Source organism: Ornithorhynchus anatinus, chromosome 6, assembly GCF_004115215.2.
Source record: "Ornithorhynchus anatinus isolate Pmale09 chromosome 6, mOrnAna1.pri.v4, whole genome shotgun sequence".
Taxonomy (NCBI): domain Eukaryota; kingdom Metazoa; phylum Chordata; class Mammalia; order Monotremata; family Ornithorhynchidae; genus Ornithorhynchus; species Ornithorhynchus anatinus.
The window spans coordinates 14,886,575-14,914,451 of NC_041733.1; the positions used below are offsets into that span (position 1 = coordinate 14,886,575).

The 27,877-nt window shown below is 46.7% G+C and overlaps 2 protein-coding genes across 2 annotated transcripts in view; one reads left to right on the forward strand and one right to left on the reverse strand.

Annotated features, from left to right (window-relative positions):
• Positions 1-10,129, reverse strand: part of LOC103171094 — a 23,713-nt gene extending 13,584 nt beyond the window's left edge. Inside the window, exons 1-2 of the mRNA XM_029066991.2 lie at positions 9,966-10,129; positions 8,144-9,592 (exon numbers count right to left, since the gene is read on the reverse strand). Of these exons, the coding sequence (XP_028922824.1) occupies positions 8,144-9,592; positions 9,966-10,122 (1,606 nt within the window). The 5' untranslated portion in view covers positions 10,123-10,129. The remainder of the gene's footprint in view (positions 1-8,143; positions 9,593-9,965) is intronic.
• A 6,943-nt stretch (positions 10,130-17,072) lies between these two features.
• LOC100084560 (cis-aconitate decarboxylase-like) lies at positions 17,073-27,091 on the forward strand. Its single transcript, XM_007671584.2, has 6 exons — positions 17,073-17,147; positions 17,613-17,667; positions 21,650-21,837; positions 23,091-23,183; positions 23,295-23,500; positions 25,862-27,091. The coding sequence occupies exons 1-6, from the start codon at positions 17,127-17,129 to the stop codon at positions 26,778-26,780; spliced, it is 1,482 nt and encodes a 493-aa protein (XP_007669774.1). The 5' UTR covers positions 17,073-17,126; the 3' UTR covers positions 26,781-27,091.
• The last annotated feature ends 786 nt before the right edge of the window (positions 27,092-27,877 follow it).

Consider the following 27,877-nt stretch of genomic DNA (forward strand, 5'->3'; position numbering starts at 1 on the left):
TTTATCCAGGGATAAAGGAAATCACAACCATTTCCGAAATGGAATTATCTGCAGACACTCTTTAAAGAAAGGGAATTCTATGAAAGCAGACCTACAGCCCAGATCATTTAGGTAATGTTTTCTTACCTCATAAACTACGCGAACAAACAGACTCAAGGGTGTTTGATGGCAGTGATCCAAGCAAACCTGCTAAACAGGCTAATCTATTGCAGTCTCCTTAGACTACAAAACAATAAATGTCATGAAAAATGAAGGGTTTGGTGAACAGGAATATAAACTCCTTGATATTGGAGTCATTTCAGATTGTTTGAATATCAGATCAACTCTTAATTAAGAAATAAATTGTAACTCCTAAATTTACTCACCTTACAAACACCTCCAGGGAGCATCCCTAATGATCATTAATGTCATATACTTAGCCACTTGGGAAGATGCTATCTCTGCCTGGGTGCTTTTTGGAGATCCTTGGCAAACTCTTGTCTTAAAGTGAGGGAAAAGTTGGCAGGGGAGAATGGGGGGATAATGAGGAGTGGAACTGGGTGGCTTTTTGCAGTTTATTTCCAAATTTCAACTTAATCCTTGGGGTTTTTCCTCATAGAAAGCCCACCTCTCATAGAAGAACCCGGTTTGTTTGAAAAAAGCTGAGGAAAGCAGTGTCATCTAGTGGCTAGAGCACGGGCCTGGGAGTCAACAGGATGTGGGTTCTAATCCCAGCTCCACCATTTATCTCTTATGTGACCTTGGGCAAGTTGCTTAACTTCTCTGGGCCTCAGTTACCTCAAGTGTAAAATGAGGATTAAGAGTGTAAGCTTCATGTGGGACAGGGACTGGGTCCAATCTGATTAGCTTGCATCTACCCCAGCAGCTTGCGCAGTGTCCGGTAATAGTAAGCATTTAATGAATACCGTAAAAAAGTGGCAATCCCTATTCCCATCACCTAGGTTCGGCGTGTGGTCCTGAGACACAAGAGAGCAATGCTTTGTCCCAGGAAAATGATTTGTCACAGCACTATTTTATGCCTTGAAATCAGGACGAATGACACGGTGTGGTGTTTGGTATTTGTTAAATGCTTACTATGTGTCGAGCACTGTTCTAAGCACAAGTTAATTAAGTCAGACGGAGTCTCTGTCCCAGACGGGGCTCGCATTCTAAATAGAAGGGAAAACAGAGATTGAATCCCCATCTGACACGTGAGGACATTGAGGAACAGAGAAGTTAAGTGACTTGCTCAAGGTCACACAGGAGGCAACTGGCAGGGCCAGAATTCCAACGCAAGTTCTCTGACGCTCAGATCCGTGCTTTTTCCTCTAGTCCATGCTGCTTCTTATGGTTATGCATGTACCCCGTTCCTGTAAAAGCTCTATAAATCCAACAGAGTCCTATAAATGTGGCCTTGAGGAAGGTGAACTCTTCTAGGAATCACTAGACCCGGGCTCTTGCCATAATTTTGCTACTGGTTACCTTAGGTAGCTTCGAGATCGTGAGGTAGGCAAGGTTATAACGGCCCCATTATAACTACCTAAGGAGTTGATTTGGTTTACCCGGTGTGTGTGGTAGAGTCATTCAGATGAATCTCAAAATTCAAGGATTTAGCATCATGGGAAATGTCATCATCATCATTATCATCACCACCACCATCGTCATCGTCACTCAGAATTTTAGTATAATTTTGGGGCAGAGAGTAAGGCTCCAAAAAGAATTCTGTGGTTAAAAGAACTTCTCACAGATTCTCTCTGGGCCTAAATTAGGAATACACTCCATTAGGCGAGGGGATGAGGCTAGAGCTTTTATGGACATAAATTCTGATGTTCCAAGACAGCTCTGTATGAACTAGACTGAAAGCTTCTCGAGGGCAGGGGTTGTGTCTACCAACTCCTCTGCACTGTACTCTCCCAAGTGCTTAGTACAATGCTTTGCTCACAGCATGAGCTCAATAAATATAATAATAATAATAATAATAATGTTGGTATTTGTTCCAAGCGCTTACTATGTGCAGAGCACTGTTCTAAGCGCTGGGGTAGACACAAGGGAATGAGGTTGGCCCACGTGGGGCTCACATTCTTAATCCCCATTTTACAGATGAGGTAACTGAGGCACAGAGAAGTTAAGTGACTTGCCCACAGTCACAGAGCTGACAAGTGGTGGAGCCGGCATTCGAACCCGTGACCTCTGACTCCAAAGCCCATGCTCTTTCCACTGAGCCACGCTGCTTCTCTATCACTAAACTATTGTTTTTAATGGTATCTGTTGAGTGTTTATTATGTGCCGGGCACTGTACTAAGTACTGGTGTAGTTACAACTTAATTGGGATGGACACAGTCCCTGTCCCCCACAGGGCTCATGATGTTAATCCCCATTTTACAGATGAGGAAACTGAGGCACGGAGAAGTTAAACGACTTGGCCGAGGTCACATAGCAGACAGGTGCCAGAGCCTAGGATTCCTCTGACTTCGAGGCCTGTGACTGAAGTGGGACCCCTATAGTCTGCGGCCAATTTGGCAGAGATGCTGAACTGTGGATTTCCGTGTTTATTTGTGGTAAAGTGAAAGTTCATTTCCAGGTATTTTCCCAATGGATTTGTTCCCCATTGGAGGCTTAGTGGGGAAATCCCTTAGAGGCAGCTTTGGTTTCACAGAAAAACCACTGAAAGACAAAGTTTGCCTCAGCCCAGGGGTGAAGGCCATTCTCACAGGGAGAGGAGATCTCTCCCTGGGGAACAGCATGACCTTGTAACAGGAGCACGGGCTTGAGAGTCAGAAGGTGTGGGTTCTAATCCTGGCTCTGTCATTTGTGTGCTCTGTGACCTTGGGCAAGTCACTTAACTTTTCTGTGCCTCAGTTCCCTCATCTGTAAAATGGGGATAAAGACCGTGAGCCCCATGTGGGGCAGGGACTACGTCCAACCTGATTAACTTTATCTACCCAAATGCTTAGAACAGTGCTTGGCACATAGTAAGCACTTACCGCAAGCCAAAATTATTATTTCTAGCCCTCTGATGGTCTTATACATGCAGCCTGGGTAGGGATGACTGAGGTAGCTTATTTGCAGACAAAATCTGCCTGAGGCCCCAAGACAGGCACAGTTCTAGTAGTTTATTTCCTCTTGGAAAGGGCCTGAGAGAGAAGAGTAATTCAAGGAGAGAAAAAAGTTGGAATTCATGGCCCAAACAAAACTGGAAAAGAGCCAGGGCTGCGAAGTATGCAGAGAGGAGAGAATCCCGGGGAAAACACTCCCAAAGAAAATTTGCCTTGATCCCAATATCTGTTTTCAGCTTTAATTCCACATATTAAACCAGATGCTTTTTCCATCTCTCCCCTCTCTCTACTTTCCCTCACCACCCTCCTTTCTCTTTCCCCTTTCCTCTTTCCTTCCCTTCCCTCCCTGCAGTTCATCATTCCCCTCCCTTCACACCCTCCCTTCCTCTTGAAGAATCCCTCTGAGCTCATCATAGATTTTATAGCTGTGACCTAAACCTTTCTCCTTCCCCCAGAGCATTTTGACTTCAAATTCTTTGAGTGTTAAGACCCTGGCAAACCGTAAGTTTTTCCCGCATTCTGTTCTGTTACGAGTCATGGAGGCAATGAAATGCAAATCTGAAGAGGGTATCTAGAAGAAAGCAATTGACAACAATTGCCTCAAGTAGGCACCGACCTGAAAATAAATCCCCCATTGGCATCAGCCCACTTTCAAATTCTTATTGGGATATAACTCCTCTCCTATCGAAAAATATTAAAATGATCTAAGTAAAGAAGCACAATTTTCCCCTTGGGGCTAAGGAAAGCACAACAGGGTGTTTTTTAAAGCCCTCTTTCCCTGCAGATTCTTCGAGGAGTTCAGGTTACTCCCAGCTTTCCCTGAAGAAATTCTCTGCTATCACCACCACGGTATTTTGGTCTACGAAAATCAACCACTCGAAAGGGCAGGGCAGGCTGAGGAGATGCTCTAGCGTTTCCTACTTCATCCCTCATCCATGCCCTGCTCTCAGGCTGTCTGTTTGTAGTCAGGATCAAAAGCTAAGGAGCTGGTCTGGGGCAGGTGATGAGAATCGGGAATTATTCTTCTCTGGGTTGATGATGGTGATGGTGTTCGTTAAGTGCTTAGTTTGTGTCGAGTATTGTTCTAAGTGCTGATGTAGATACAACCTCATCAAATTGGACACAATCCTTGTCCCACATGGGGATCACAGTCTTAATGCCCATTTTACAAATGAGGGAACTGAGGCCCAGAGTCTCCGCCGCCGCTCTCTCCGGCGGAGGCCTCTCCTTCTCCCACTCCCCCAGACTCACCGGTAAGGGAGGAGGCGTCGGCTTCCTCCTCTCGCCCCGTTGCCGCTTCCGCACTATCCCTCCTCCCCCCTCCCTCTCCTTCCCTTCCTTCGAAGCCCATATCGTTCGCCTCTACCACCCCCTCCAGTTACTTGTCGCCGTCATCTACCGCCCTCCCGGTCCCACCTCCGACTTCTTCAACCACCTTGACCCCTTTCTCACCTTCCTTCTCTCCTTCTCTCTGCCCACTCTGATCCTCGGAGACTTAGACATCCATACGGATGTACCCGACGACTCCTCTGCCGCCCGCCCGCTATCCCTCCTCGACTCTGCCGACCTCCTCCTCCACCATACCGCGCCCACTCACCGACTCGGTCACACCCTCGATCTCGTCATCTCCTACCGCTGCGCTATCTCCTCCCTCACCGACTCTGAAATCCCTCTCTCTGACCATAACCTTCTCACCTGCCTCATCTCTCACACTCCCTCCCCCTGCAGATCTTCGCTACTGCCCCACGGAGACCTCCGCTCTCTCGATCCCATCCGTCTTTCCAATAGCATCTCGCCTCACCTCTCCGCCCTGTCCTCTCTTCCCACTCTCGACGATCGGGTCTCCGCTCTCAACTCCACCCTCTCTACTCATCTCGACTCTCTCGCCCCCCTTTCCCTCCGCCGCTCTCGCTCCACTAACCCACGGCCCCGGATCACCTCCTCCGTCCGCCTCCTACGCTCCTATGCTCGAGCTGCCGAGCGCCGCTGGCGAAAGTCCAAGCACCGAGCCGACCTCACACACTTCAAATTTATCCTTTCCTGCCTTAACTCTGCCCTCTCCTCCGCCAGGCAAAGCTTCTTCTCCTCCCTCATCGACACCCATGCCCGTCACCCCCGCCGACTGTTCCGGACCTTTAACTCTCTCCTTAGGCCCCCTGTTCCTCCCCCTCCCCCATCTCTCACCCCCAATGATCTGGCCACCTATTTCCTCACGAAAATCAACACGATCGGTCTGAGCTCCCCAAAGTCACCCCTCCGCCTCTCCCCTCCCCCCCACCGACCCCCTCCCCTACTTTCCCATCCTTCCCTGCAGTATCCTCAGAGGAGATCTCCTCCCTCCTCGCAAGTGCCACCCCCTCCACCTGCGCCTCGGACCCCATTCCCTCTCACCTTCTTAAAACCGTCGCCCCTGCCCTCCTACCTTCCTTAACTTCTATTTTAACCACTCAATCTCCAAGGGCTCCTTCCCCTCTGCCTTCAAACATGCCCACGTCTCCCCCATCCTAAAAAAACCCGCTCTCGACCCCACTTCCCCCTCCAGTTATCGCCCTATCTCCCTACTACCCTTCCTTTCCAAAATCCTAGAACGAGTCGTCTACAATCGATGCTTAGAATTCCTTAACTCCCATTCTCTCCTAGACCCCCTCCGACCTGGCTTCCGTCCCCTCCGCTCTACCGAGACTGCTCTCTCTAAGGTCACCCGTGACCTCCTTCTTGCCAAATCCGATGGCTCCTACTCCATTCTGATCCTCCTTGACCTCTCTGCTGCCTTTGACACCGTCGACCATCCCCTCCTCCTCCATACCTTATCTCACCTCGGCTTCACGGACTCTGTCCTCTCCCGGTTCTCCTCTCACCTCTCTGGCCGGTCATTCTCGGTCTCCTTCGCCGGAGCCTCCTCCCCCTCCCATCCTTTAACTGCTGGAGTTCCTCAAGGGTCAGTTCTCGGCCCTCTTCTGTTCTCCATTTACACTCACTCCCTCGGTGAACTCATTCGTTCTCACGGCTTCGACTACCATCTCTACGCAGATGACACGCAGATCTACATCTCCGCCCCGTCCTCTCCCCCTCCCTTCAGGCTCGCATCTCCTCCCGCCTCCGGGACGTCTCCACCTGGATGTCGGCCCGCCACCTAAAGCTCGACATGAGCAAGACTGAGCTCCTCATCTTCCCTCCCAAACCCGGTCCTCTCGCAGACTTCTCTATCACCGTCGATGGCACGACCATCCTTCCCATCTCTCGGGCCCGTGATCTCGGTGTCATCCTTGACTCGTCCCTCTCGTTCACCCCACACATCCTATCCGTTACCGAGACCTGCCGGTTTCACCTCTACAATATTGCCAAGATCCGCCCTTTCCTCTCCACCCAGACGGCTACCTTACTGTTATGGGCTCTCGTTATATCCCGGCTAGACTACCGTGTCGGCCTTCTCTCTGACCTCCCTTCCTCCTCTCTCGCCCCGCTCCGGTCTATTCTTCACTCCGCTGCCCGGCTCATCTTCCTGCAGAAACGATCTGGGCCTGTCACTCCCCTTCTTAAACAACTCCAGTGGTTGCCTATCGACCTCCGCTCCAAACAAAAACTCCTCACTCTAGGCTTCGAGGCTCTCCGTCACCTTGCCCCTTCCTACCTCTCCTCCCTTCTCTCTTTCTACCGCCCACCCCGCACGCTCCGCTCCTCCGCCGCCCACCTCCTCACCGTCCCTCGGTCTCGCCTGTCCCGCCGTCGACCCCCGGGTCACGTCCTCCCGCGGTCCCGGAACGCCCTCCCTCCTCACCTCCGCCAAACTGATTCTCTTTCCCTCTTCGAAACCCTACTTAAAACTCACCTCCTCCAAGAGGCGTTCCCAGACTGAGCTCCTCTTCTCCCTCTACTCCCTCTGCCATCCTCCCTTTACCTCTCCGCAGCTTAACCCTCTTTTTCCCCTTTTCCCTCTGCTCCTCCACCTCTCCCTTCCCATCCCCACAGCACTGTACTCGTCCGCTCGACTGTATATATTTTCGTTACCCTATTTATTTTGTTAATGAATTGTACATCGCCTCGATTCTATTTAGTCACCATTGTTTTTACGAGATGTTCTTCCCCTCGACTCTGTTTATCGCCATCGTTCTCGTCTGTCCGTCTCCCCCGATTAGACCGTAAGCCCGTCAAACGGCAGGGACCGTCTCTATCTGTTGCCGACTTGTTCATCCCAAGCGCTTAGTACAGTGCTCTGCACATAGTAAGCGCTCAATAAATACTATTGAATGAATGAATGAACTTGCCCAGGGTCACATAGGAGAGAAGTGGCGGAGCCGGAATTAGAACCCAGGTCCTTCTATCTCCGAGGCCTGTGGTATATCCACCAGGTCATGTTGCTTATTGACATCTTGACTTCCTCCCCTGAGGAGAATGGAGCTTCAAGATCTGAACTAGTGAAATCTTCATTTTACTCCTGTCTGGAACAAACCATTCCTTTCTTCGGACAAGTTCAAATTCTGCCCAATCACCAAGAAGGCAGTTTCTCTCCGGTGCATAAGTCACTTCCTGGAAGGTACCCAGGAGACCACATTCAGGCTTTCAGGCTACTAAAAGAACCTTTTTGTCTATGCAGAGGCAAAAGATGAGAAATTTCCAAGCCAGAGGCATCTGCATAATTACTGGAGTGAACTGAGAGTCCTCTAGACTGTAAGCACGTTGTGGGCAGGAAATGTAATAATAATGAGAAAATAATAATAATGATTGTGATATTTCTTAAGAGCTTACTATGTGCCAGGCACTGTTTTAAGTGTTGGGGTTGACCCAAGTTAATCCGGTTGAAGAGAGTCCTTGTCCTTGTCCCACATAAGGCTCACAGTCCCATTTTACAAACGAGGGAACTGAGGCCCAAAGAAGTGAAGTGACTTACCCAAGGTCACACAGCAGACAAGTGACAGAGCCAAGATTCGAATGTGTCCATATCACTGTTATATTGTACTCTCCCAAGTGCTTAGTAGGGTGTGCTGCACACAGTAAATGTTCAATAAATACAATTCATTGACTATTTCTAAACACTTCATGTATTCCAAGACACCAGGGACAACAGAGCTCGCCACCGTTGCCGAGAGAAAGAGGAACTGATACATTACCCGCAAATCGAAGCCAGGTCCAGGTCGCCCAGATGGCCGCATAGCAGAATGGCAGGACCGCCCCAAACCTTCTTCCTTTCTGGACTTGAATCCTGGCCACATACAGCTGCATTATGGCTCCAGGAATCAGCACGGCGGGGATACCTAGGTGGTGCCGGATGGGATCGTTCAGAGAGCCCTGGATGGCGGAGAGGGCAGCCAAACCATTGCAGACATAGAACAAGGCCTCAGAAACCTGACAGCTGGTGGTATCTGAGAACTCTTGAGCTCCAGTGAGGCGGCTTTTGAGAAAGCCTAGGAATTTCTCAAGGGTCACAGTCGATACCAGCTGGGGACCGACGGGGACCAGGGCCTTTTCGCCAATGGAGTTAATGAGGCGAGCAAAAGTGGCATACAGGGAAGTGGCTAAGAAAAGGCAGCAGGCGACTCCAAAGAATACATACCCTCCCTTGATTGGTATCTGATGGAGGGTGGATATAGTTAGGAGCACAAAGAGGCCATTTTGGATGACCTCTAAAACATCCTTATTGAAAGACGCCACGGAGAGGATGCAGGCGACGATCAAGAAAAACCAATCCCCAAACATTCCCTCCCTGCTCCCCTGCACATCCTGGGACCTGATGAAAACCGTTAGGGTGAACTGTTCCCACGACTGCACCAGCCAATAAAGGCTATGGACTCCGAACTTGGTCGTGTAATAGGCATCGTCTCGCAAGTAGCCGTAATAGCTGGAGAGGAGCTGACCGAAGGAGTTGATGGTGATCCACACCGCCCCGAGGTAGAAGGTGTCCGAATAACCGAAGCAGAAGAAGGCAAATACGAAAGGGGAGACGGTGTCACACAAGTTGCTCAGGGCCATGGGCTCAGCGTACTTTGTGTTCTTCTTCTTCTCTTCGCCGATGTTCTTGGAGGAGGTGCGGTTGGCGGACCCCAACAGCAAGATGTTGAAAAGAGGGTTTCCGAACCCGGGGAGCACGAACCTCTGGGTAATGCCCTTGAACAGGAGCGCGATAGCGCCGTAGAGCCCACAGACGACGATGACCAACTCCAGGACCCCGGACACCACCAGGGCCCAGACCCCAAACAGGCCCACCGTCTCAAACACAAGGGTGAGGGTTATGGCCCCAAAGATGAAGGGCATGACGTAGTTCACGGTGGCCGAGCAGAAGGCCAGAATAAACGAGATGAAAATATAAGCCACCATCCCCGGGAGCGTGCCCTCCCTGATGGTCGGAATGGCGGTGGACATTGAACGATGAAGAGCGGCATCGCTCACGTTCAGGTTGGTCTGGGGGGAGTAGGCCCCCGAAATGATTCGAGTGGCCCCGTAGCTGCTCCACAGACCAGCGAAAGCCAGAAATGCCGTCCCGCCCAGGTGGTCGTATTTCCGGAACGAGAGGAATCCCGCCAACAGCTGGGAGAACCCTCCGATCAGAATAAGGTGGACCCCTATAGAAAAACAGAGATGGAAATAGACTGTGAAAATGACAACAGGTGTGAGGACTGCCAAATGTTAGCCTGAAAGAATAATTGCAGTAATAACTGGTATTTGTTAAGCTCTTACTATGTGCCAGGCACTGTACTAAGCGTTGGGGTGAGCACAGCAAATCGGGTTGGACACAGTCCCTGTACCACACGGGGCTCGCAGTCTTCATTCCCATTTCACAGATGAGGTAATTGAGGCACGGAGAAGTGAAGTGACTGGCCCAAGGTCACGCAGCAGACAAACGGCAGAGCAGGTATTAGAACCCACATCCTCTGACTTCCAAGCCCGTGTTCTTGCCACTAGGTCATGCTGCTTCTCGTGATGACCCCTCCTTACCTGCGAGGATATTTTCGATCCCCTGTGGTCGGATGCTTGTGTGAGCCCAGAAGAAGTTCTGCAAGCACACGAGCAAGGCGCTGATGACATTGGCTAGGAAGCCCAAGACTGAGGGCTCACTGTAAAACACAGCTGCAAAACCTTCTGGGCTTGACATTTTTCTTCAGATCTGACATAGAAGAGTAAGAAGACAGGTGTGATTATGAGCTCAGAGGAAGAAAACCTTTAGCTAATCATTTAATATCACTAATTCCGATCGTATACCAGAATAGCACCTCAGAGATCAGTCAGTCAGTCGGTGGTATTTATTGAGCACTTACTGTGTGCAGAGCACTGTACCGAGCACTTGGGAGAGTACAATATACCAGATATATTTCCTGCCCACGCTTTCAGTCTAGAGGACCTAGAATAGGGCTTGGTTCAAAGTAATTGCTGAACAAGTACCATCATTATTGGAGGAGATAGACATTCATATAAATAAATAATTACAGATACGTACATAAGTGCTGTGGGGCTGGGATGGGTGGGTGGGATGAATAAAGAGAGCGAGTCAGGGAGACGCAGAAGGGAGTTGAAGAAAAGGAAAAGGGGGGTTAGTCAGGGGAGGCCTTTGGGGGAAGATATGCCTTCGGTAAGTCTTCGAAGGTGGGGAGAGTTAGTGTCTGTCGGATATGAAGAGGGAGGGTGGTCCCGGAGGCAGAGGCAGGACGCGGGCAAGAGGTCGGGGACCAGATAAGCATGCTATTAAGGGGTGCTATTAAGCATTTGACTCCACCTAAAGGAGGGCAGGGATGGTATTGTACAAGGATGGTACAGGGATGGTGTTGTAATTTCCCAAGCACTTAGTACAATGCAGAGAACACAGGAACCACTCAAAAAATATCACTGAGTGGCCGACTGACTCTCTGAGGGTCTTAGTCTTTGGCTTTTTCAGGACCACGGGGCTGGAGTTTGGAGTAACACTAGCATGAGAGGGGGCAGGGATGGAGCAGAGCTATTTTAGGCACTCTGAGGAAAAGAGACCCCTCTCAGGGCCGCACCTGGACGGTTTCGGTACTCTAAAACTCACCAGTTCCAGGCAGCAGAGGCAGGGGAGAGAGTCGAGGACAGAGACTCGAGTTGACTGCGCGGAAGGAGGCAATGGTCAACCGCTTCCGGATTTGTACCAACTCTAGGGATTCGCTAGCAGAGTGATGGCAGATGGAGGTCGGGCTTTCTGGGAAAGATGTGTTCATGGCGTTGCTATGAGTTGGAGACGACTCAATGGCATAAGACAAGACAAGGAAGAAAGAAGGAACCCAGAAGAAGTCTCTTTTGGCTTTTGGCTCTCGAACTCTTTAAAACAAGCTCTAGGTTCCTGATCGATGTTCTTGTCTTTTCTATCTGATTTCTCCCTTTAATCGCCAATTTTGCCTGTCCACTCTAGTCAATCTACCCTTAATTTCCTTTCACATTTCACATTTCTCGATATTTATTTAGATAAATGTTTGTCTCCCTCTCTAGACTGTAAGTTCCTTGTGTCTTTCCAGTTCTGTTGAACTGTACTCTCCTAAGTGCTTAATATGATAATGATAATAATAATAATGGTATTTGTTAAGTACTTACCATGTGCCAAGCACTGCCAAGTACTGGGTCAGCAATGCTATAAGTAGACTGGACAGAGTCCCTGCCCCACATGGGGCTCATAATTTGAGGTGGAGGAAGAACAGGTATCTTGTCCCTATTTTTACAGATGAGGAAACCGAGGCCCAGAGAAGGTCACAGAACAGTTAAATGACCCAGTTAACTGGCCCGAGCCTCAGGCCCATGCTTTTTCCACTAGACCACGCTGCTTCTCAGTGGTTCAAAAACAAGTGATTATGTGTTTTGGATAGATTGTGACAACAGAATTAGGGAACATTCTTCCCACAGTGCAGTTCTGTTTTGCTATAGCATATAATGCAGCAGCCATGGCACTGGACCCAAGGTGAATGCTATAGGCCAAGTTATCCTGATCCTGGGATTCTGCAGGACTGCCATCCAACATTTCAGAAGTCACCCATGCGTTTCCCTTCTTGCTCTGCCACTGCCATTTCTCCACGTAGTGGGCTACATACCACATTAATCCCATTTTTCTGATTTTAAGGAAAGTTTCTTGAGAACAAGGACTGTGACTCTTTTTAAGACTGCAGGCCTTGGGTGGGACAGAGACTGTGTAATAGTAATAGTATTTATCAAGAGCTTACTGAATGCAGAGCACTGTACTAAGCACTGGGGGAGAATACGATGGGTGGGAATTAGACATGGTTCCTGTCCCTGGAGGGGCTGGTGGTGGGGATGGTCTCCAATCTGATTGTTTTATATCAATCCAGCCTTTAGAACAGTTCTTCTCACATGGTAAATACAGAGTAAATCCACTGATTATTATTTCCTAACTTCCCCCAGTGCCCAGAACAGAACTCTGGGCTCATCTGCACATTCTGATGAATGAATGAGAGAATGAATGAATGAATGAATAAATAAATAAATAAAGAGTCATAAAGCTTGATGATCTCTGATTTCAGCCTTCTTTGAAACCAATCTTTTTTTTAAAATAGTACTTGTTAAGCACTTACTATGTAATAATAATGATGGCACTTGTTAAGCACTTATTATGTGCAAAGCACTGTTCTAAGTGCTGGGGGGATACAAGGCGATCAGGTTGTCCCACGTGGGGCTCACAGTCTTCATTCCCATTTTACAGATGAGGTAACTGAGAAGTGAAGTGACTTGCCCAAAGTCATACAGCTGACAAGCGGCGGAGTCGGGATTAGAACCCATGGCATCCGGCTCCCAAGCCCGCGCTCTTTCCACCGAGCCACGCTTCTCTGATTCTCTGCTACTGTGTGCCTGGTATTGTACCAGCTGCTGGGGTAGAGACAAAGCAGTTAAGTTGGACACAGTCCCTCTTCCGAATGGAGTTCATAGTCTAAGTAGGAGGGAGTATATTTAACCTCCATTGTGCAGATAAAGTAACTGAGGCACAGGGAATTTAAGCCACCCATCCAAGGTCACACTACACATGAGTAGCAGATCTGGGATTTAGAACACAGGTCTCTGACTCCCAAGCCCTCCCCGCTCCCTCCACAACAAATTACAACAAAAAATTAGCAGAGGGTGAGTTCAGGGGAACCAACTACAGAAGTATAAGTCAAATAAGCTCCTCGTACAGCCGCACTGCAGACAGCATACAATTTTAGATCGAGTCTGTCTTAATCAGATGAATGCCATTAGAAATGATAGATACCCTGTTAGTCAGTCTCTGGCTTGGACTTCTCAAAACTAGACATCTCCATTAGTCTTGAGAGCTGAGTGGATGTTGAGTCTTATTGTCTCCTTCTCTCAGATGGGAAAACAAATGAAAAAACTGAATTCTCCCCGATAACGTTAAATTCTTAGCGGCGTTTCTTTTCGCAACACTAGGGAATCATTGAGTACATCACTGTGAAATCTGGGCAGCTTCCGTGACTTGCTTGGAACGTAACCATACAGATGACCATTCGCCTTGGCCAATATCCGAGGCCAGGTCAGTTTTGGCCGAACCGCCTTGGAGGGATGGAAGTGGGAAGGAAAAAAGTTGTGCCCAGGGTGAGCTGGACGCGAGTGGCCGCGTCATCCCAGATCCCAAGTATTTCAGGGAAACTGGTTTGGTTTCATGTAGTCTGGGGATTCTGGCTGTTCACCTTGTGACATTTTATTCTCTCCTGCCAATTGGAAAGTTGGCTGTCTCCAATCCCATGCCTCATTTATTTTCTGAATTCAATCTCTGCTGGGAGTGTCTGACAAGTGAAACCTGCAGACTAGAGGGAGGAGCCTGGAAGTCTAGCGCTTAGAACTGTGCCTGGCACATAGTAAGCACTTAACAAATACCAGCATTATCATTATTATTATTAGAGCACAGGAATCAGAAAGACCTGGATTCTTAACCCGGTTCCCCCACTTGCCTGCCGTGTGACCTTGGGCAAGTCACTTAACTTCTCTGTGACTCAGTTCCCTCATCTGTAAAATGGGGGACTAAAACTGTGAGCCCCATGTGAGGCATTAACTATGTCCAATACGATTATCTCGTATCTATCCCAGCGCTTAGTTCAGTGTCTGGCATATAGTGAACATTTAACAAATACCATTAAAGCAAGACAAACACAAAATTTTAGCCCTTCTTGAGGGCCTCTGTTAGATGACAGCGATTCTCAGGAGAGGCCCTCGACTTAGTTTCACCTAGTTTAAAACAAGAGGCAGAGTGATTTAATGGAGGATACCAGTGCTTAGAACAGTACACGCTTAACAAATACCATATAAAAAAAGGTGTCTCCTGAGGGAACTTGGGCAAGTCTGTTAACTTCTCTGGGCCTCAGTTTCCTCATCTGTAAAATGGGGAATAAGCACCTGTATTCCCTCTTCGAGCTTTAGCCCTGCTAGTGCTTTGGAGGGTACAGTATAACAGTAAACTACATCTGATCAGATTAGCTAGTAACTATCCCGGGGTTTTGCAGAATGTTTGGGTTGGAGCACTTAGTGAAGACCATGACCCAGAAAATCACTGTTTAAATGTTCTAGCTAAACCAACACTGTATTATAAATGCCAAAGCAAAAGTAGATCTTGGTAGGTTCATTTGCTAATAGTCCCACTCCACATCGCCTATATACATGGATCTGTACCTTTAACACACTTGATAGTCACGCCATCCTCAACTCCACAGCACTCGGGAACATGCCTGTAATTTATTTTAATGTCTGTTGTAAACCTAGGCAGTAAGCTCCTTGTTCTTAGGGAATGTGATTACCAACTGCTGTTCTCTCCTAGGCGTTTAGGACAGTGATAAGCACATTGAAAGTGTTCAATAAATACCACTGATCGACTGATTAATTGATTTCGATGAAGGGTGATTCATTAGAAGGCGGAGCTCCAGCTCCAACTTCTCTTTAAAAGAATCATTTACCATCTTGTTTTTGCAGACTAGGGATTCTGCTGTAAATTGCACATCATTTTACTCACTATTAGTATTTATTGAGCTTCTACATGGGTCGGCACTGTGTTACATGCTTGGAAGCCTGCAATATTAGTGGAAAGCATGACCTCTGCCCTAAAGGAGCATAAAGATAAAAGCTTACGTTTTACAGAATACCCAAGGTATTAATCTTAATAATAATAATAATAATGTTGGTATTTGTTAAGCACTTACTATGTGCCAAGCACTGTTCTAAGCACTAGGGGAGATACAAGGTAATCAGGTCGTCCTACGTGGGGCTCACAGTCTTCATCCCCATTTTACAGATGAGGTAACTGAAGCACAGAGAAGTGAAGTGACTTGCCCAAGGTCACAGCTGACAAGTGGCAGAGCCGGGATTAGAACCCATAACCTCTGACTCCCAAGCCTGTGCTCTTTCTACTGAGCCACGCTCCTTCCCCTGCCTTGGTGCTAATCGATTAATTTACTTGCCTCCCAGAAGATGCCAGTTGCATCTCACCCAGAGAAAATTTAACTTTCTGAGACTATCTGAATTTTAATTAAAGTTTTCTGGGCTAGGCTATTAGGGCAGTCAGAGTTCAAAATGTTGTTACAGGTATAGTACCGTGGCATTTCACTTCGATAAAATTTTATGTCCCGCTTTCCTGGTAGGGCAAAGATGTCACCTACGACACTCGCTTGTGTCCTTTGGGATACCAGTAGCACTCACTGATCACAATGCCAAGAACTATAACAGCAGCTGAAAAGCAGTGTGGCCTAGAGGATAGAGCCCGGGCCTGGGAGTCAAAAGGACTTGGGTTCTAACCCCGGCTGCCGTATGACCACGGACAACTCACTTAACTTCCCTGTGCCTCAGCTACCTCATCTGTAAAATGGGGATTAAGACTGTGAGCCCCCAGTGGGACATGGACCGAGTCCAACCTGATCAGCTTGCGTCTATCCTAGCGCTCAGGACAGTGCCTGGTACATAGTAGGAACTTAATAAATATCATTAAAAAAGTCACTCAACTTCTCTATGCCTCAGTTCCTCATCTGTTGTAGGGGATTAAGACTGTCATAAAAAAGTCACTCAACTCCATGCCTCAGTTCCTCATCTGTCGTAGGGGATTAAGAATGCGAACCTTGTGTCCAACCTGATTAGCTGGTATCTACCCCAGAGTTTAGTACACAGCTTAACAAATACCACAAAAAAAAAAATAAGAAAACAAGACCAACTTTAAAAGTAGAATCTCACTCCTCCTCCTGGGTAGTCCTCAATGCAGCTGACTTGGAAAGTGAGCAGTTTGGTAATTGATACCACCCCTTTATCCAACAAAGGTGAGGTGGATGGGCTGACAAACTTCGTGGCCACTTAAAGTGACGGGCTAGATTGAAAGGGAATTAAGCACTGCAAGGAAATGAAGTCTAAAATGCTAAGAAGCCCTGCCACACCCAAACTCTCTTGTTACAAGACGACTGTCGCCAAAGGAATAAAATGCTACGAACTTTAAGAATTCTGGTCAATAGGTTGAAACAAATTAAACAACACAAGCCCAAAATACGTTCTTAATTGACCTGCAGTGAAGTATTAAAGAGAACACAAACCATTTTTCAAAATCTGCATAAGAAGAATCCCATGGATTCTAAGTAAGGAGCCAGACGTTTATGGAAAAATAACTTCATAAAGGGGAAGAAAATAGTGCAAAGTTGCGGTCATCTAATATCCCACTATGGACTAAAGTCTCTTACTTGTTTGTTGCTTGTTCTAAACGATGCTTTTAGGAGAGCAGGAGCAGAGTAGTTTCTCTTCTCCCTGTTATTTCCTGATAAGTTCAGATTTTATATTCAGAGCCCAGGGTGGGAGGAGTTAATTGTTTATTCACACACTGGACCGTGGATACCTTGGTTTCTTGGCCAATTTTTCCCTTCGTCTGGGTCTTTTTTTTTTTCCACAACATTTACATTTCCTGGTTTGGGGGTGGTTTCCCTCCGATTCCTCAACCTGAATGTCGTATCTTGGCTCTATCTAATGGCTGATGTCACCAAAGAAGAGAAAAAGGAAATATGCTTGTCAGGGTATATATAAACCCTGGCAAGAAAGACTTCCAACTAGCAATCCTAGCATCACTTCGAGAGAAGAACCAATTTGCTCGAAAGAACCTCCCCCTTACAAAAAGTACTTAAAGGTAACAAGATGGTCTTCTCAACTCTACAGGTAAATATTGTTCATTTATTTCCAGCAATCATTTCAGCTTTGTAATTAAATATGCTTTTTCCAGATTACAAAGGTGACAGTTGTTTAAGAATTGCCTTTTTCTCCTGGGTGTTTTGTAAGTTAGTTGGATGAAGTGTTTTGGATGAAATGTTTTTCAGCTCACGCGGAGTGCCTCACATTTTCACTACCCTCTCTGTTTTCATTGTGAGGTAGCAGTCGGGCTCCTCTAATAGATTTAAAGGGAAACACCATTTCTGTGCCTTTCCTCCTTTGTTTATTTTGAGCTGAGTTTCTGGTCTGATGTCTTTTAGGGAAGAGTTTGACTATTTACCTTCTTCTTTATGAGCACCGAGACTCTATATCTGGTTTTCCATTCATAACTGGACACCTTCTTCCTAGCGAAGAATGAAGAGTCAAGGGGGTCAAACTCTAAATGGTTTCAACACTTTGTTCTCTTTCCTCTAGCAATCGCAGAAGGTCTTCTCAGCTTCCAGACAAGTGCACAAGGCAGCAGTTCAAGGTTTGTTCTTGATGAGTACCTCCCCCTTTGCTTGCTCTCTCTTTTTAACAATTTCTTTCTTAAGATGCTTAAAGGGGAATGTATAAAGTCAAATTACAAAAGCTGTAAACTTCTGGAATGTATAAGGTATAATGTATAAGGTATATGAATGTATAACATCCATAGATGGAAGTTTTAAGTTATCAGTACATTGACTGGATCATTTTTCTTCACCTGGGACCTGCATTTAATAACAAATCATCACCTGTTGTCTATTCAAATCCAATTTACCCCCTGGGAGTAAACCTAATACTTTGGAAGGAATATAACTTTTTTATGCTCTTCAGGAATCTATCAGGGGTACAGGATGAGGAGGTAATTGGAAAGGCGGATCTGATGGAATAAATCATCGAAGGTAGTTCCTCTTACATCAGAGGAGCTCTTTGCCTGTTTGTTGGATGGGGAATCCGTCATTCAACTAAGAATAAGAAAGACTGTCTGAGTCCCATCATATTTTTTGCTCTCTCACTGATCACCCCTGGTTCTTGCCAGTTAGAGTCAGTAGGACTTTTTTTTACCATTTAGCAGTCAAAGAGTATAGGAGGAGAAGCTCAATCTCTTGTGGGAGGTTATTTTCCTTGTGTTTTTTAAATTATATTGAGGGACATTTCCTAGGGAGGAAGTGATATCATGAGGGATAGAAGGTGCTATCCAAATTTTAATTTTTAATTCAGGTGAAATGGTGATACTGCTTCTTTGTCCTTAGCGAGTGTGACACACCCATTGTCTAGATTTTATTCTTGTAATAATTATTGCATTATACACAAAGAGATCAAGCAGTGGTACCTGGGGAAGATTTGGATACTGTGGGTAATCCTGCCTCTCAAGTCTCACCACCGATTCCTACTACTCAACTCCGTGAATATACTTTCATTTTCCCTATTCTTCCATCACCAGCTCCCCTTATATAAACTCAATTTCTCTCTCCCGCCTCTCTCCAGCTTGCTTCTAGATCCTTTATGTGTCCTGGACACTCTTAAAACTCATCTTTCCTCATCCCTCCCCTTCACTGTCACGAATTCCTGTTAAAATCAGGGTGTCTGCTCATTTAGAGCCCCTTGCCTCCAGAGAACTCTCTACTACTATATAGTGAGACCTACCAATAAAGTGATTTGCATGATGCTAAGAGACACGATGCAGGGACTAAGACCCTTTCCATCAGCAGCTTCCCTTCTTTGCTGTCAATTCGTGTTCTCTGAGTCCCGAAAATAACTGGGTCCAAGAGTGTTTAGTAGTTTCTGAATTCTAAGTAAGGCAAGTGCACATTTATAAACAAATCTTGAATCACCAGTTATGACGTTTGGGAGTCAAAAGACTCCATTTATTTGAAGAAATTAGGTTTTTGCCCAAATAAACTCTTTGAAAACTGCCATTGTACACAGAACATTCAGAGTGAGTGTCAAGTCTGGGCGTCTGACTTAATGTGCTGAGATACTAATACTGACTTCAGAACAGCAGGGCTGGAAAATAACTGTTGTTGAAAAGAATGACACTCGTGGTCATTTAATGACTTTTCCTGGTTTTCTCTGGGTAACAGAGATTCTAGATTTTTCTTTTATAATTTTGAAGAGCTATAAGCAGGGTGGCTAGAGAAGCAGCATGGCTTAGTGAAAAGAGCACGGGCTTGGGAATCAGAGGACACGGGTTCTAATCCCAGCTCCACCACTTGTCTGCTGTGTGACCTTGGGCAAGTCATTTAACTTCTCTATGCCTCAGGTACCTCATCAGTAAAATGAGGATTAAGACTGTAAGCCCCACTTAGGACAACCTGATTACCTCATATCTACCCCAGCGCTTAGAACAGTGCTTGGCACATAGTAGGTGCTTAACAAATACCATAATTATTATTATTTAAAACCAAGTTAGGAGTATCCCCAAAGTGAAGTTAAGCTCTGGATATTGCCTACAGTCCTTATGGTTTTTGGTGGGTTTTTTTAAATGATGCTTTTTAAGGGCTTACTTTGTGCCAGGCACTGTGCTAAGGACTGGGGTAGAGACAAGTTAATCGGGTTGTTTGCTCAAATAAACTATTGAAAACTCCATTGTACACAGAACACTCAGAATGAGTGTCAAGGCTGGTTGTCTGACTTTATGTGCTGAGGTACAAGTACTAGCCTCAGAACAGCAGGATTGGATTGGGAAATAACTGCTCTTGAAAAGAATGATACCCATAGTCATTTTAGTGTCATTATCAGGTTTTTTCTGGGTAACAGAAATTCTATCATTCAATCAATTGAATTTATTGAGTGCTTAATCCGTGTAGAGCACTGTACTAAGCATTTGGGAGGGTACGGTTCTACTCGAGTTGTAATATTTATAATTTCTAATATAATATTCCTTTTTGAATCCAAGAGATAGTCTTTAAACCCAAGTTGGGAGTATCCCCAGAGTGAAGCTAGGATCTAGATATTGCTTATAGTCCTTATGGGTTTTTTAAATGGTATTTGTTAAGCACTTACTATGTGTGAAACACTGTATTAAGGGCTGGGGTAGATACAAGCTAATTAGGTTGGATGTAGTCCAGGTCCCACATGGGGCTCATAGTCTTAATCCACATTTTACAGATGAGGTAAGAGTTGTCTAAGGTCACACAGCAAAGTGGAGGAGCTGGGATTAGATCTCAGGTCTTCTTATTTCCAGGCCTGTGCTCTATCCACTTGGCCATGCTGCCAACTGGATTTTAAGCCAGGTATTCCTGGCAAGAGATTTTCTTTCAGCTTATCCAGCTTTCACCTTGCACTTCCATCTTCAGGTCTTCAGTGGAATAAACCAGTCAATCAATCATATTTAGTGAGTGCTCACTATGTGCAGAGCACTGTACTAAGCACTCGGGGGAGCAGAGTACAACAGAATTAGCAGACGCGTTCCCCGCCCACAGTGAGCTTACAGTCTAGAGGGGGAGACAGACATTAATATGAATAAATAAGTGAAGGAGAGGGGATTTTCCAAGGTCTTTTTCCTTTTTGGCACACTCTGTTTCCTGCTTTCTCCTGGCTTCAAGCCCCACAAGTAGTTTTATTTTTCTGTGGTATTCGTTAACGGCTCACTGTGTGTCAGACCCCGGACTAAGCGATGAAGTAGATAGAAGCTAATCAGGTTGGACATGGTCCCTGCCCCACATGGGGCTCCCAGTCTTAATCCCCATTTTACAGATGCTGTAACTGAGGCCCAGAGAAGTGAAGTGGCTTGCCCAAGGTCACACAGCAGACAAGTAGAAGAGCTAGGATTAGAATCCAGGTCCCCTGACTCTCAGGCCTGTGCTCTTTCCACTTGATCAGGCCGCTTCTCATTACAAGGAGAAGTAAGCTTGTTGTGGGCAGGAAATGTTTTCGCTTAGTGTTATATTATACTCTTCCCAGCATTTAATGCAGTGCTCTGCACACAGTAAGTGCTCAATAAATATGATTGAATTAATGAAGAAAGTCATTACAATGACAAGTTTCACATCAAAGGCAAAATCTGCTGACCCCTGGCCCACATCCTGCCTCTGGCCTAGAACGCCCTCCCTCAGATCTGACAGACAATGACTCTCCCCACATTCAAAGCCTTATTGAAGGCACATCTCCTCCAGGAGGCCTTCCCTGACTAAGCTCCCCTTTCCTCTTCTCCCACTGCGTCGCCCTGATTTGCTCCCTTTGCACTTACTTACAAACCTGTAATTTATTAATATTAATGTCTGTCTCCCCGACTCTAGATTGCAAGTTCATTGGGGACAGGGAATGTGTGTTTACTGTTGTATTGTTCTCTCCCAAGTCCTTAATATAGTGCTCTGCACACAGCACTCAATAAATACGATTGAATGAAGGAATGAATGAGGGATTTCTACTCCGCTTACCCGTCCCACTGCTTTCTTTCCTCCTCTGGGGTCTCCAACCGAGTCAGCGTCAATGCTCCCCTTTGAGCCACGTGGAAAACCAATCACAGAGTCGGTCTTTCCCCTCAGTGCTGGAGAGGGGTCACATGGAAGAGACGGTCACCAACAGCTTTGCATCCTTTATCCACGAAGTCCTTCCAGAGCACCTGTCCGACACGGTCCGCCTCCGGAGCAAGAGAATGATCTTGGACAGCATTGGAGTCGGTCTCCTAGGCAGCACCACCCACGTGTTCGACATTGCACTGAAATACTGCCAGGTAGGAGCTGGGCCCCGTGAAGATACCATTTTGCTGTAGGCCCTGGCTACTGATGGGCGGTTGAGGGTGGTTTTCAGGGAGAAGTGGGCAAAACTCTCTCCACTGTCCTCCCGGGTTCGACAGCAACTGTGCATCCCCCAAGCACTTTGCCGAATGGAGAGACAGGGGCCGACTGGCCAAGATTAAGAAGCAGCGTGGCCTAATGGATGGAGCACGGGCTTGGGAGTCAGAAGGATCTGGATTCTAGTTCCAGCTCTACCACTTGTCTGCTGTGTGATCTTGGGCAAGTTGCTTCACTTCTCTGGGCCTTGTTGCCTTTTCTGTAAAATGGGGGTTAAGACTGTGAATCCCTTGTGGGACATTGACTGTGTCCAGCCTGATTAGCTTGTATCTACTCCAGGACTTAGTTTAGTACCTGGCATGTGGTAAGCACTTAATGATCATTTATATATATAATATAGAATATTGATAATGTATATATTATATGTATATACAATGTATATATGTATGTGTGTGTATATATATGATCAGTTGCAGTTGCATTAAGGACAAATCAGGCAGCAAAATGAGAAGCAGCATGGCCTAGTGGAAAGAGCCTGGACCTGGGACTCAGAAGGGCCTGGGTTTGAATTCTGACTCCGCTATTTGTCCGCTGTGTAACCTTGGGCAAGACACTTAACTTCTCTGTGCTTCAGTTCCCTCATCTGTAAAAGGGGGATTGAGTCTGAGTCCTACATGGGACAGGGACCATGTCCAACCTGATCAGCTTGTATCTGCCCAGCGCTTAGAGCAGCATCTGGCACATAGTGAGCACTTAGCGAATACCATAAAAAGAAACAAAAAAACCTGTAGAGCCATAAAACCACCACGGTCATTTAATTCTAATGATCATCCTGCTGCTCATTCCACTGGCCAGGCAGATTTGACTAGTGATGTCCTCCCCGAGTCTGCATCTAACACACTGGTGGAAAAAAAAAAAACCATCACCACCTTCACCAACAGGGCAAACACTGGCTGTCAAGGCAAGGAGGGAACTAGTCTCATTTCCTGATCTTCAGCACTCCCTGTTGGCCTCCTCTCCTGCCAGGGCTCTCTGTTGCTGGTATTTTAACAGCAATAAACTAGGTTTCCTCTGCTAGGATTCCATTTCCTCTCAAACAAAATAATGGCCAGAAATATTCGTACTTTTAAGCCAAAATGGAACAGAGGGGTGATGTTTCTCTTCCAAATTGTCTTCTCGCATCTCATCCCAGAATATGTACTCTCCAAACGCCGTGAGCTCAGTTTACGGAAGGACGGGATTAAAGCTCTCTCCAACACTGGCCGCATTCACCAATGGCGTGGCGGTAAGGAGCCCTTTCTCTAACGCGGAAACTTTTCTAAACCCCGCTCGTGATGTAGGTGTACTCTAAAACCGTCAGCTCTTCCTCCCTCTTCTCCACTGCTCCTCCTGGCAGGTTCATTCTATGGATTTCGATGACACTTGGCACCCAGCCACTCACCCATCGGGAGCTGTGCTACCAGCGCTCTTGGCTGCTTCCCAGATGCTCCCTGTTGGCTCCAAACCCAATGGACTTGACCTCTTGTTAGCCTTCAACGTGGGCATCGAGGTCCAGGGGAGACTCATGCATTTCTCCAGAGAGGCTCACAACATTCCCAAGAGGTGAGTCCCTCCATTCTTCCCATTAGGGGAAGGGAGTTGTAAAACTCAAGTAGGAAATCTTGTGTGTCCGAGGGTATGTTTCTTGATCCGTTTAGCAGCATTGAGAAGTGGTATAATAATAATAATAGTAACAGTAGTGTTGGTATTTGCTAAGTACTTACTACTGCCAAGCACCGTTCTCAGTGCTGGGGTAGATACAAGGTAATCAGGTCGTCCCTCGTGGGGCTCACTGTCTTCTTGCCCGTTTTCCAGATGAGGTAACTGAGGTCCAGAAAAGTTAAGTGACTTGGCCAAAGTCACACAGCTGACAAGTGGCAGAGCCGGAATTAGAACCCATGACCTCTGACTCCCGAGCCTGGGCTCTTTCCACTAAGCCTCGCTGCTTCTTATGACCCAGTGTGTAGAGCTCGGGCCCGGGAGACGGAAGGATCTGGGTTCTAATCCCAGCTCCACCACATTCCTACTGTGTGACCTGGGGGAAGTCACTTCACTTCTCTTTCCCTCAGTCCCCACATCTATAAAATGGGATTTAAGAGTGTGAGCCCCACGTGGGACATGGACAGTGTCCATCCTGATCATCTTGTATCTACCCCAGCACTGAGTACAGTGCCTGCCACAGAGTAAGCACTTCACCAATACAATTTTTAAAAATTTAACAATAAGCCTACACCTCTGTGCTCTCAGAGTGGCTGCTCATTACACGACTTGGTAGGTGGAAAATATTAGCAAGATAATCTCTGCAACTATCATTTTTTTTTTCTGGACAACCAGGTTTTACATTGGTAAAGATAGTTCCTTACCAAGTCTCTTCATTTAGCTCAGAAAGTATTCACTTTGGAAAGAAGGAAGACAAATACACAATACTGAATTTCCAACTCGAGATCCCTTAATGAAGTCTGACCCGTCTTTAGCAGACATCGCTAATGGCAAGAAAGTCTCTTGTCCTCTAAACTTTATTCCACTTTAATCAGTGTAACCCCGTCCCTCTTCTACTCACCCCTTTCCCATCCCCGTTTCCCCCATCTCCACAAGGCAAAGAAAATATCTGCCTATTTTAGAGATCCCACTCAAACAGAAACTTTCACGAAGAGCAAAAACAAAAGGGAAGAGAAAGATTTCATTAGGTTCATGGCCTGATTTTCAATTGTCCCACTATCATTTCATTTATGGCCCTGGAGACATGGCGAGAATAGAATCTGTTGAGTTACAGACCATTAGTACGGTCCACTGTATCCAGGGGGAGCTCAATAAATACTATTACTCCCGCTTCTAATAGGTTAGAAGAAACGAACGCTGGGTTTTATTTAGGCAGAGAGAGATGATTCACCCTTCATCCATGTAATTTGCTATTCTTACCAAGGTCAAGTTTAGCTTTTCCCTCCATGCCTGTGAGAATTCCATTCTCAACCATCACTTTAGACATTTATTACTGATGGCATAAATTTGCTTCCTGAATACATTCCTAGCTCAGTGAGACTGATACTCTGACCTTTCCGGCATTGGGTAATGAGATTATTTTGGATTGAAAATGGGTGTTTTTGCTTTATGGGAAGCTTGACTAGAGGGTTGGTGGAGAATCATTTCTAAACACTAAACAGTGAAACAGAGCTAATGCCCTGCTGTGACTCAATCTTGTCTCTCTCTCCTTCAGCTCCTAGCTCACATCCTTCTTCCCGCCTGGAACGCCCTCCTTTTTCACTGCCGATCAACCACCACTCTCCCCAAATTCGAAACCCTCCTAAAATCGGAATTGCTCCAGGAAGTCTTCCTGACTAACTTCTGATCTTCCCACCCTATTCTGCTTCCCATCTATGTCACCTTTTCTACGTGGCCTATGGTCTTGAGTCTGTACCTCCTAAGCACCATGATACTCATCTTCCTCAGAGTACTTGTGTACACACGCTTATACTCGGTTGCCTCCCGTAATTATTTTAACGTAGAGAAGCAGTAGGGCCTAGTGGGTAGAACATGGACCTGGGAATCGAAGGATGTGGGTTCTAGTCCTGGCTCCACCACTTGTCTGCTGAGTGACCTTGGGCAAGTCACTTCATTTTTCTGTGACTCAGTTACCTCATCTGTAAAACGGGGATTAAGACTGTGAGCCTCGTGTGGGACAGAGACTGGGTCCATCCTGATTACCCGATTACTTAGAACAGCATCTGGCGCATAGTAAGTGTCTACCAAATACCACTAAAAAAAGAGTCTGTCTTCTCCACTAGAATGTGAAGGGAAGGCCTCATGTCTACCAACTCTTTTGTAGTGCACTCTTCCAAGTTCCCAGAGCAATGCTTTGCACCCAGTGAGCCCTCAATAAATCCCATCAATCGATCCATCAATTGATTCTGGTGAATCTCCTTTCAGATTCCACCCCCCGTCGGTGGTGGGGACCCTGGGCAGTGCCGCCGCCATAGCCAAGCTGCTGTCTCTCAACAAAACCCAGTGTGCCAACGCCCTGGCCGTGGCGGCCTCGTTGGCCGGAGCACCCATGGCGAACGCAGCCACCTTAGCCAAACCCCTGCACATCGGCAACGCCACCCGTTTCGGGTTCGAAGCAGCGCTTCTCGCGGCCCAGGACATGGAGGCCAACCCACTCATCTTGGATGACGTCGGCGGCTGCTCGGGGGTCAGTGCCTTCTACGGGGATTACAACCCCATGCCTCTACCTCTCCCAGGACGGGATCAAGAGTTTCTCTTAGAGAAGCAGGATATCGCCTTCAAGCGCTTCCCCGCTCATCTCGGCATGCACTGGGTGGTCGACGCTGCCCTGTCAGCCCGCGACCTCTCCATCCGCTACTCTGGCTCCTTCTCCCCGGCTGCCATCCGGGCTATCGTCCTGAGGATCCCGGAATCCAAATACATCAACAGGGCCTTCCCGGAGTCGGAGCACCAGGCCCGGCATTCCTTCCAGTTCAATGCCTGCGCCGCCCTCCTGGACGGTCAGGTGGACGTCGGCTCCTTCAGCTTGGAGAACATCGTCCGGCCCGATCTGACCAAACTGCTCGCCAAAGTGGTCGTGGAGCACCCGGAGGACAACCCGGCCAATTTTGACAAGATGTACGGGGAGGTGGTGCTGCACCTGGAGAATGGGGACATCCTGACGGGCAGGTGCGACACCTTTTACGGACACTGGAGGAAACCCCTGAGCAAGGAATCCCTCCTCCAGAAGTTCAGGGCCAACGCTTCCCACGTGCTTCCTGAAAGTAAGGTGAACGCCATCATCACCATGGTCGAAAACATAGAGACACTCGCCGACAGCTCTCAACTAGCCTCGGCCCTATAACGGGCTAGCTCTCGTTCAGCACTTTTCAAGGCGGGCAGGATTTCACCGATTACAGCGGAATTCAGGAAATAGGGAAGTAATGGATTCAGACATATGGTGCATACCCCACTCGTGACCTGTCGGTCTACTCCTAGTTAACTTTATCTAACCCTTAAGTCTTAGCAATTGCTCCTTTAGGGTCCCTCTGATCTTCTGTCAGTCCTCTAAGGCTTTTCCTTCTCCCTGGAAGAATATCCCTCTTCTGGGCTGTAAAATCGAACAATAATAATAATAATAATAATAATTATGGTATTTGTTAAGTGCTTACTATGTGCCAGGCACTGTACTAAGCGCTGGGTTGGACACAGTCTCTGCCCCACGTAGGGCTCACAGTCTCAATCCCCACTTTACAGGTGAGGTAACTGAGGCCCAGAGAAGTGAAGTGATTTGCCCGAGGACATACAGCAGACAATGGCAGAGCTGGGATTAGAACCCAAGGCCTTTGACTCCCAGGTCCGTGCAGTATCCATTATGAGATGCAGTTTCTATGGTTTGTTCCTAAGCGGGGGGATTCAAGACACCGTTCGATCATATTTATTGAGTGCTCACTGTGTGCAGAACACTATACTAAGCGTTAAGACTTCTTTTAAATAGAACTGAGAACTTATCAGGGTTCTTCAGTAGAGGTTTGAAGATTATTGACTTGATTCTCTGATGGTGAAAATTACAGAATACACAAAATTTCTTGTCTGTTAGAGGTTTCTGCTATACATTTACCAAATGATTTCTCCCCCACCTGATTTTCACCCTTAGGCATCTTGGAATAAAATACTTATCCACCTCTTGATTTGTGATCATGTCACTTGGGAGACAGCTCTGTAAAGCTTTATCAAGTAAGCATCACTAGTACATTAATATGCTGGGTGATATAAGGCATCACCACAGTTTATTATATGCAATTTTATACCATGGCTGCCTTGCATTATTGGGTGATTTACTAGAAAAGGAAAAACTGATGCTAGTTTTTTCAGGGATCCGAATTTGTAACAGTCTTTTTCATTCTCAAAGTATGAATCATCTGTTTTTCAATTTTGAATGATTCTAATAAACTTTCCTTC

Excerpts from the sequence above, each read along its gene's own strand:
- LOC100084560 (XM_007671584.2), top strand. The coding sequence starts at position 17,127 with ATGGTCTTCTCAACTCTACAG. Across the intron at positions 17,148-17,612 it reads TGGTCTTCTCAACTCTACAG|CAATCGCAGAAGGTCTTCTC; the intron begins GTAAATATTGTT and ends TCTTTCCTCTAG. Across the intron at positions 23,501-25,861 it reads GCTCACAACATTCCCAAGAG|ATTCCACCCCCCGTCGGTGG; the intron begins GTGAGTCCCTCC and ends ATCTCCTTTCAG.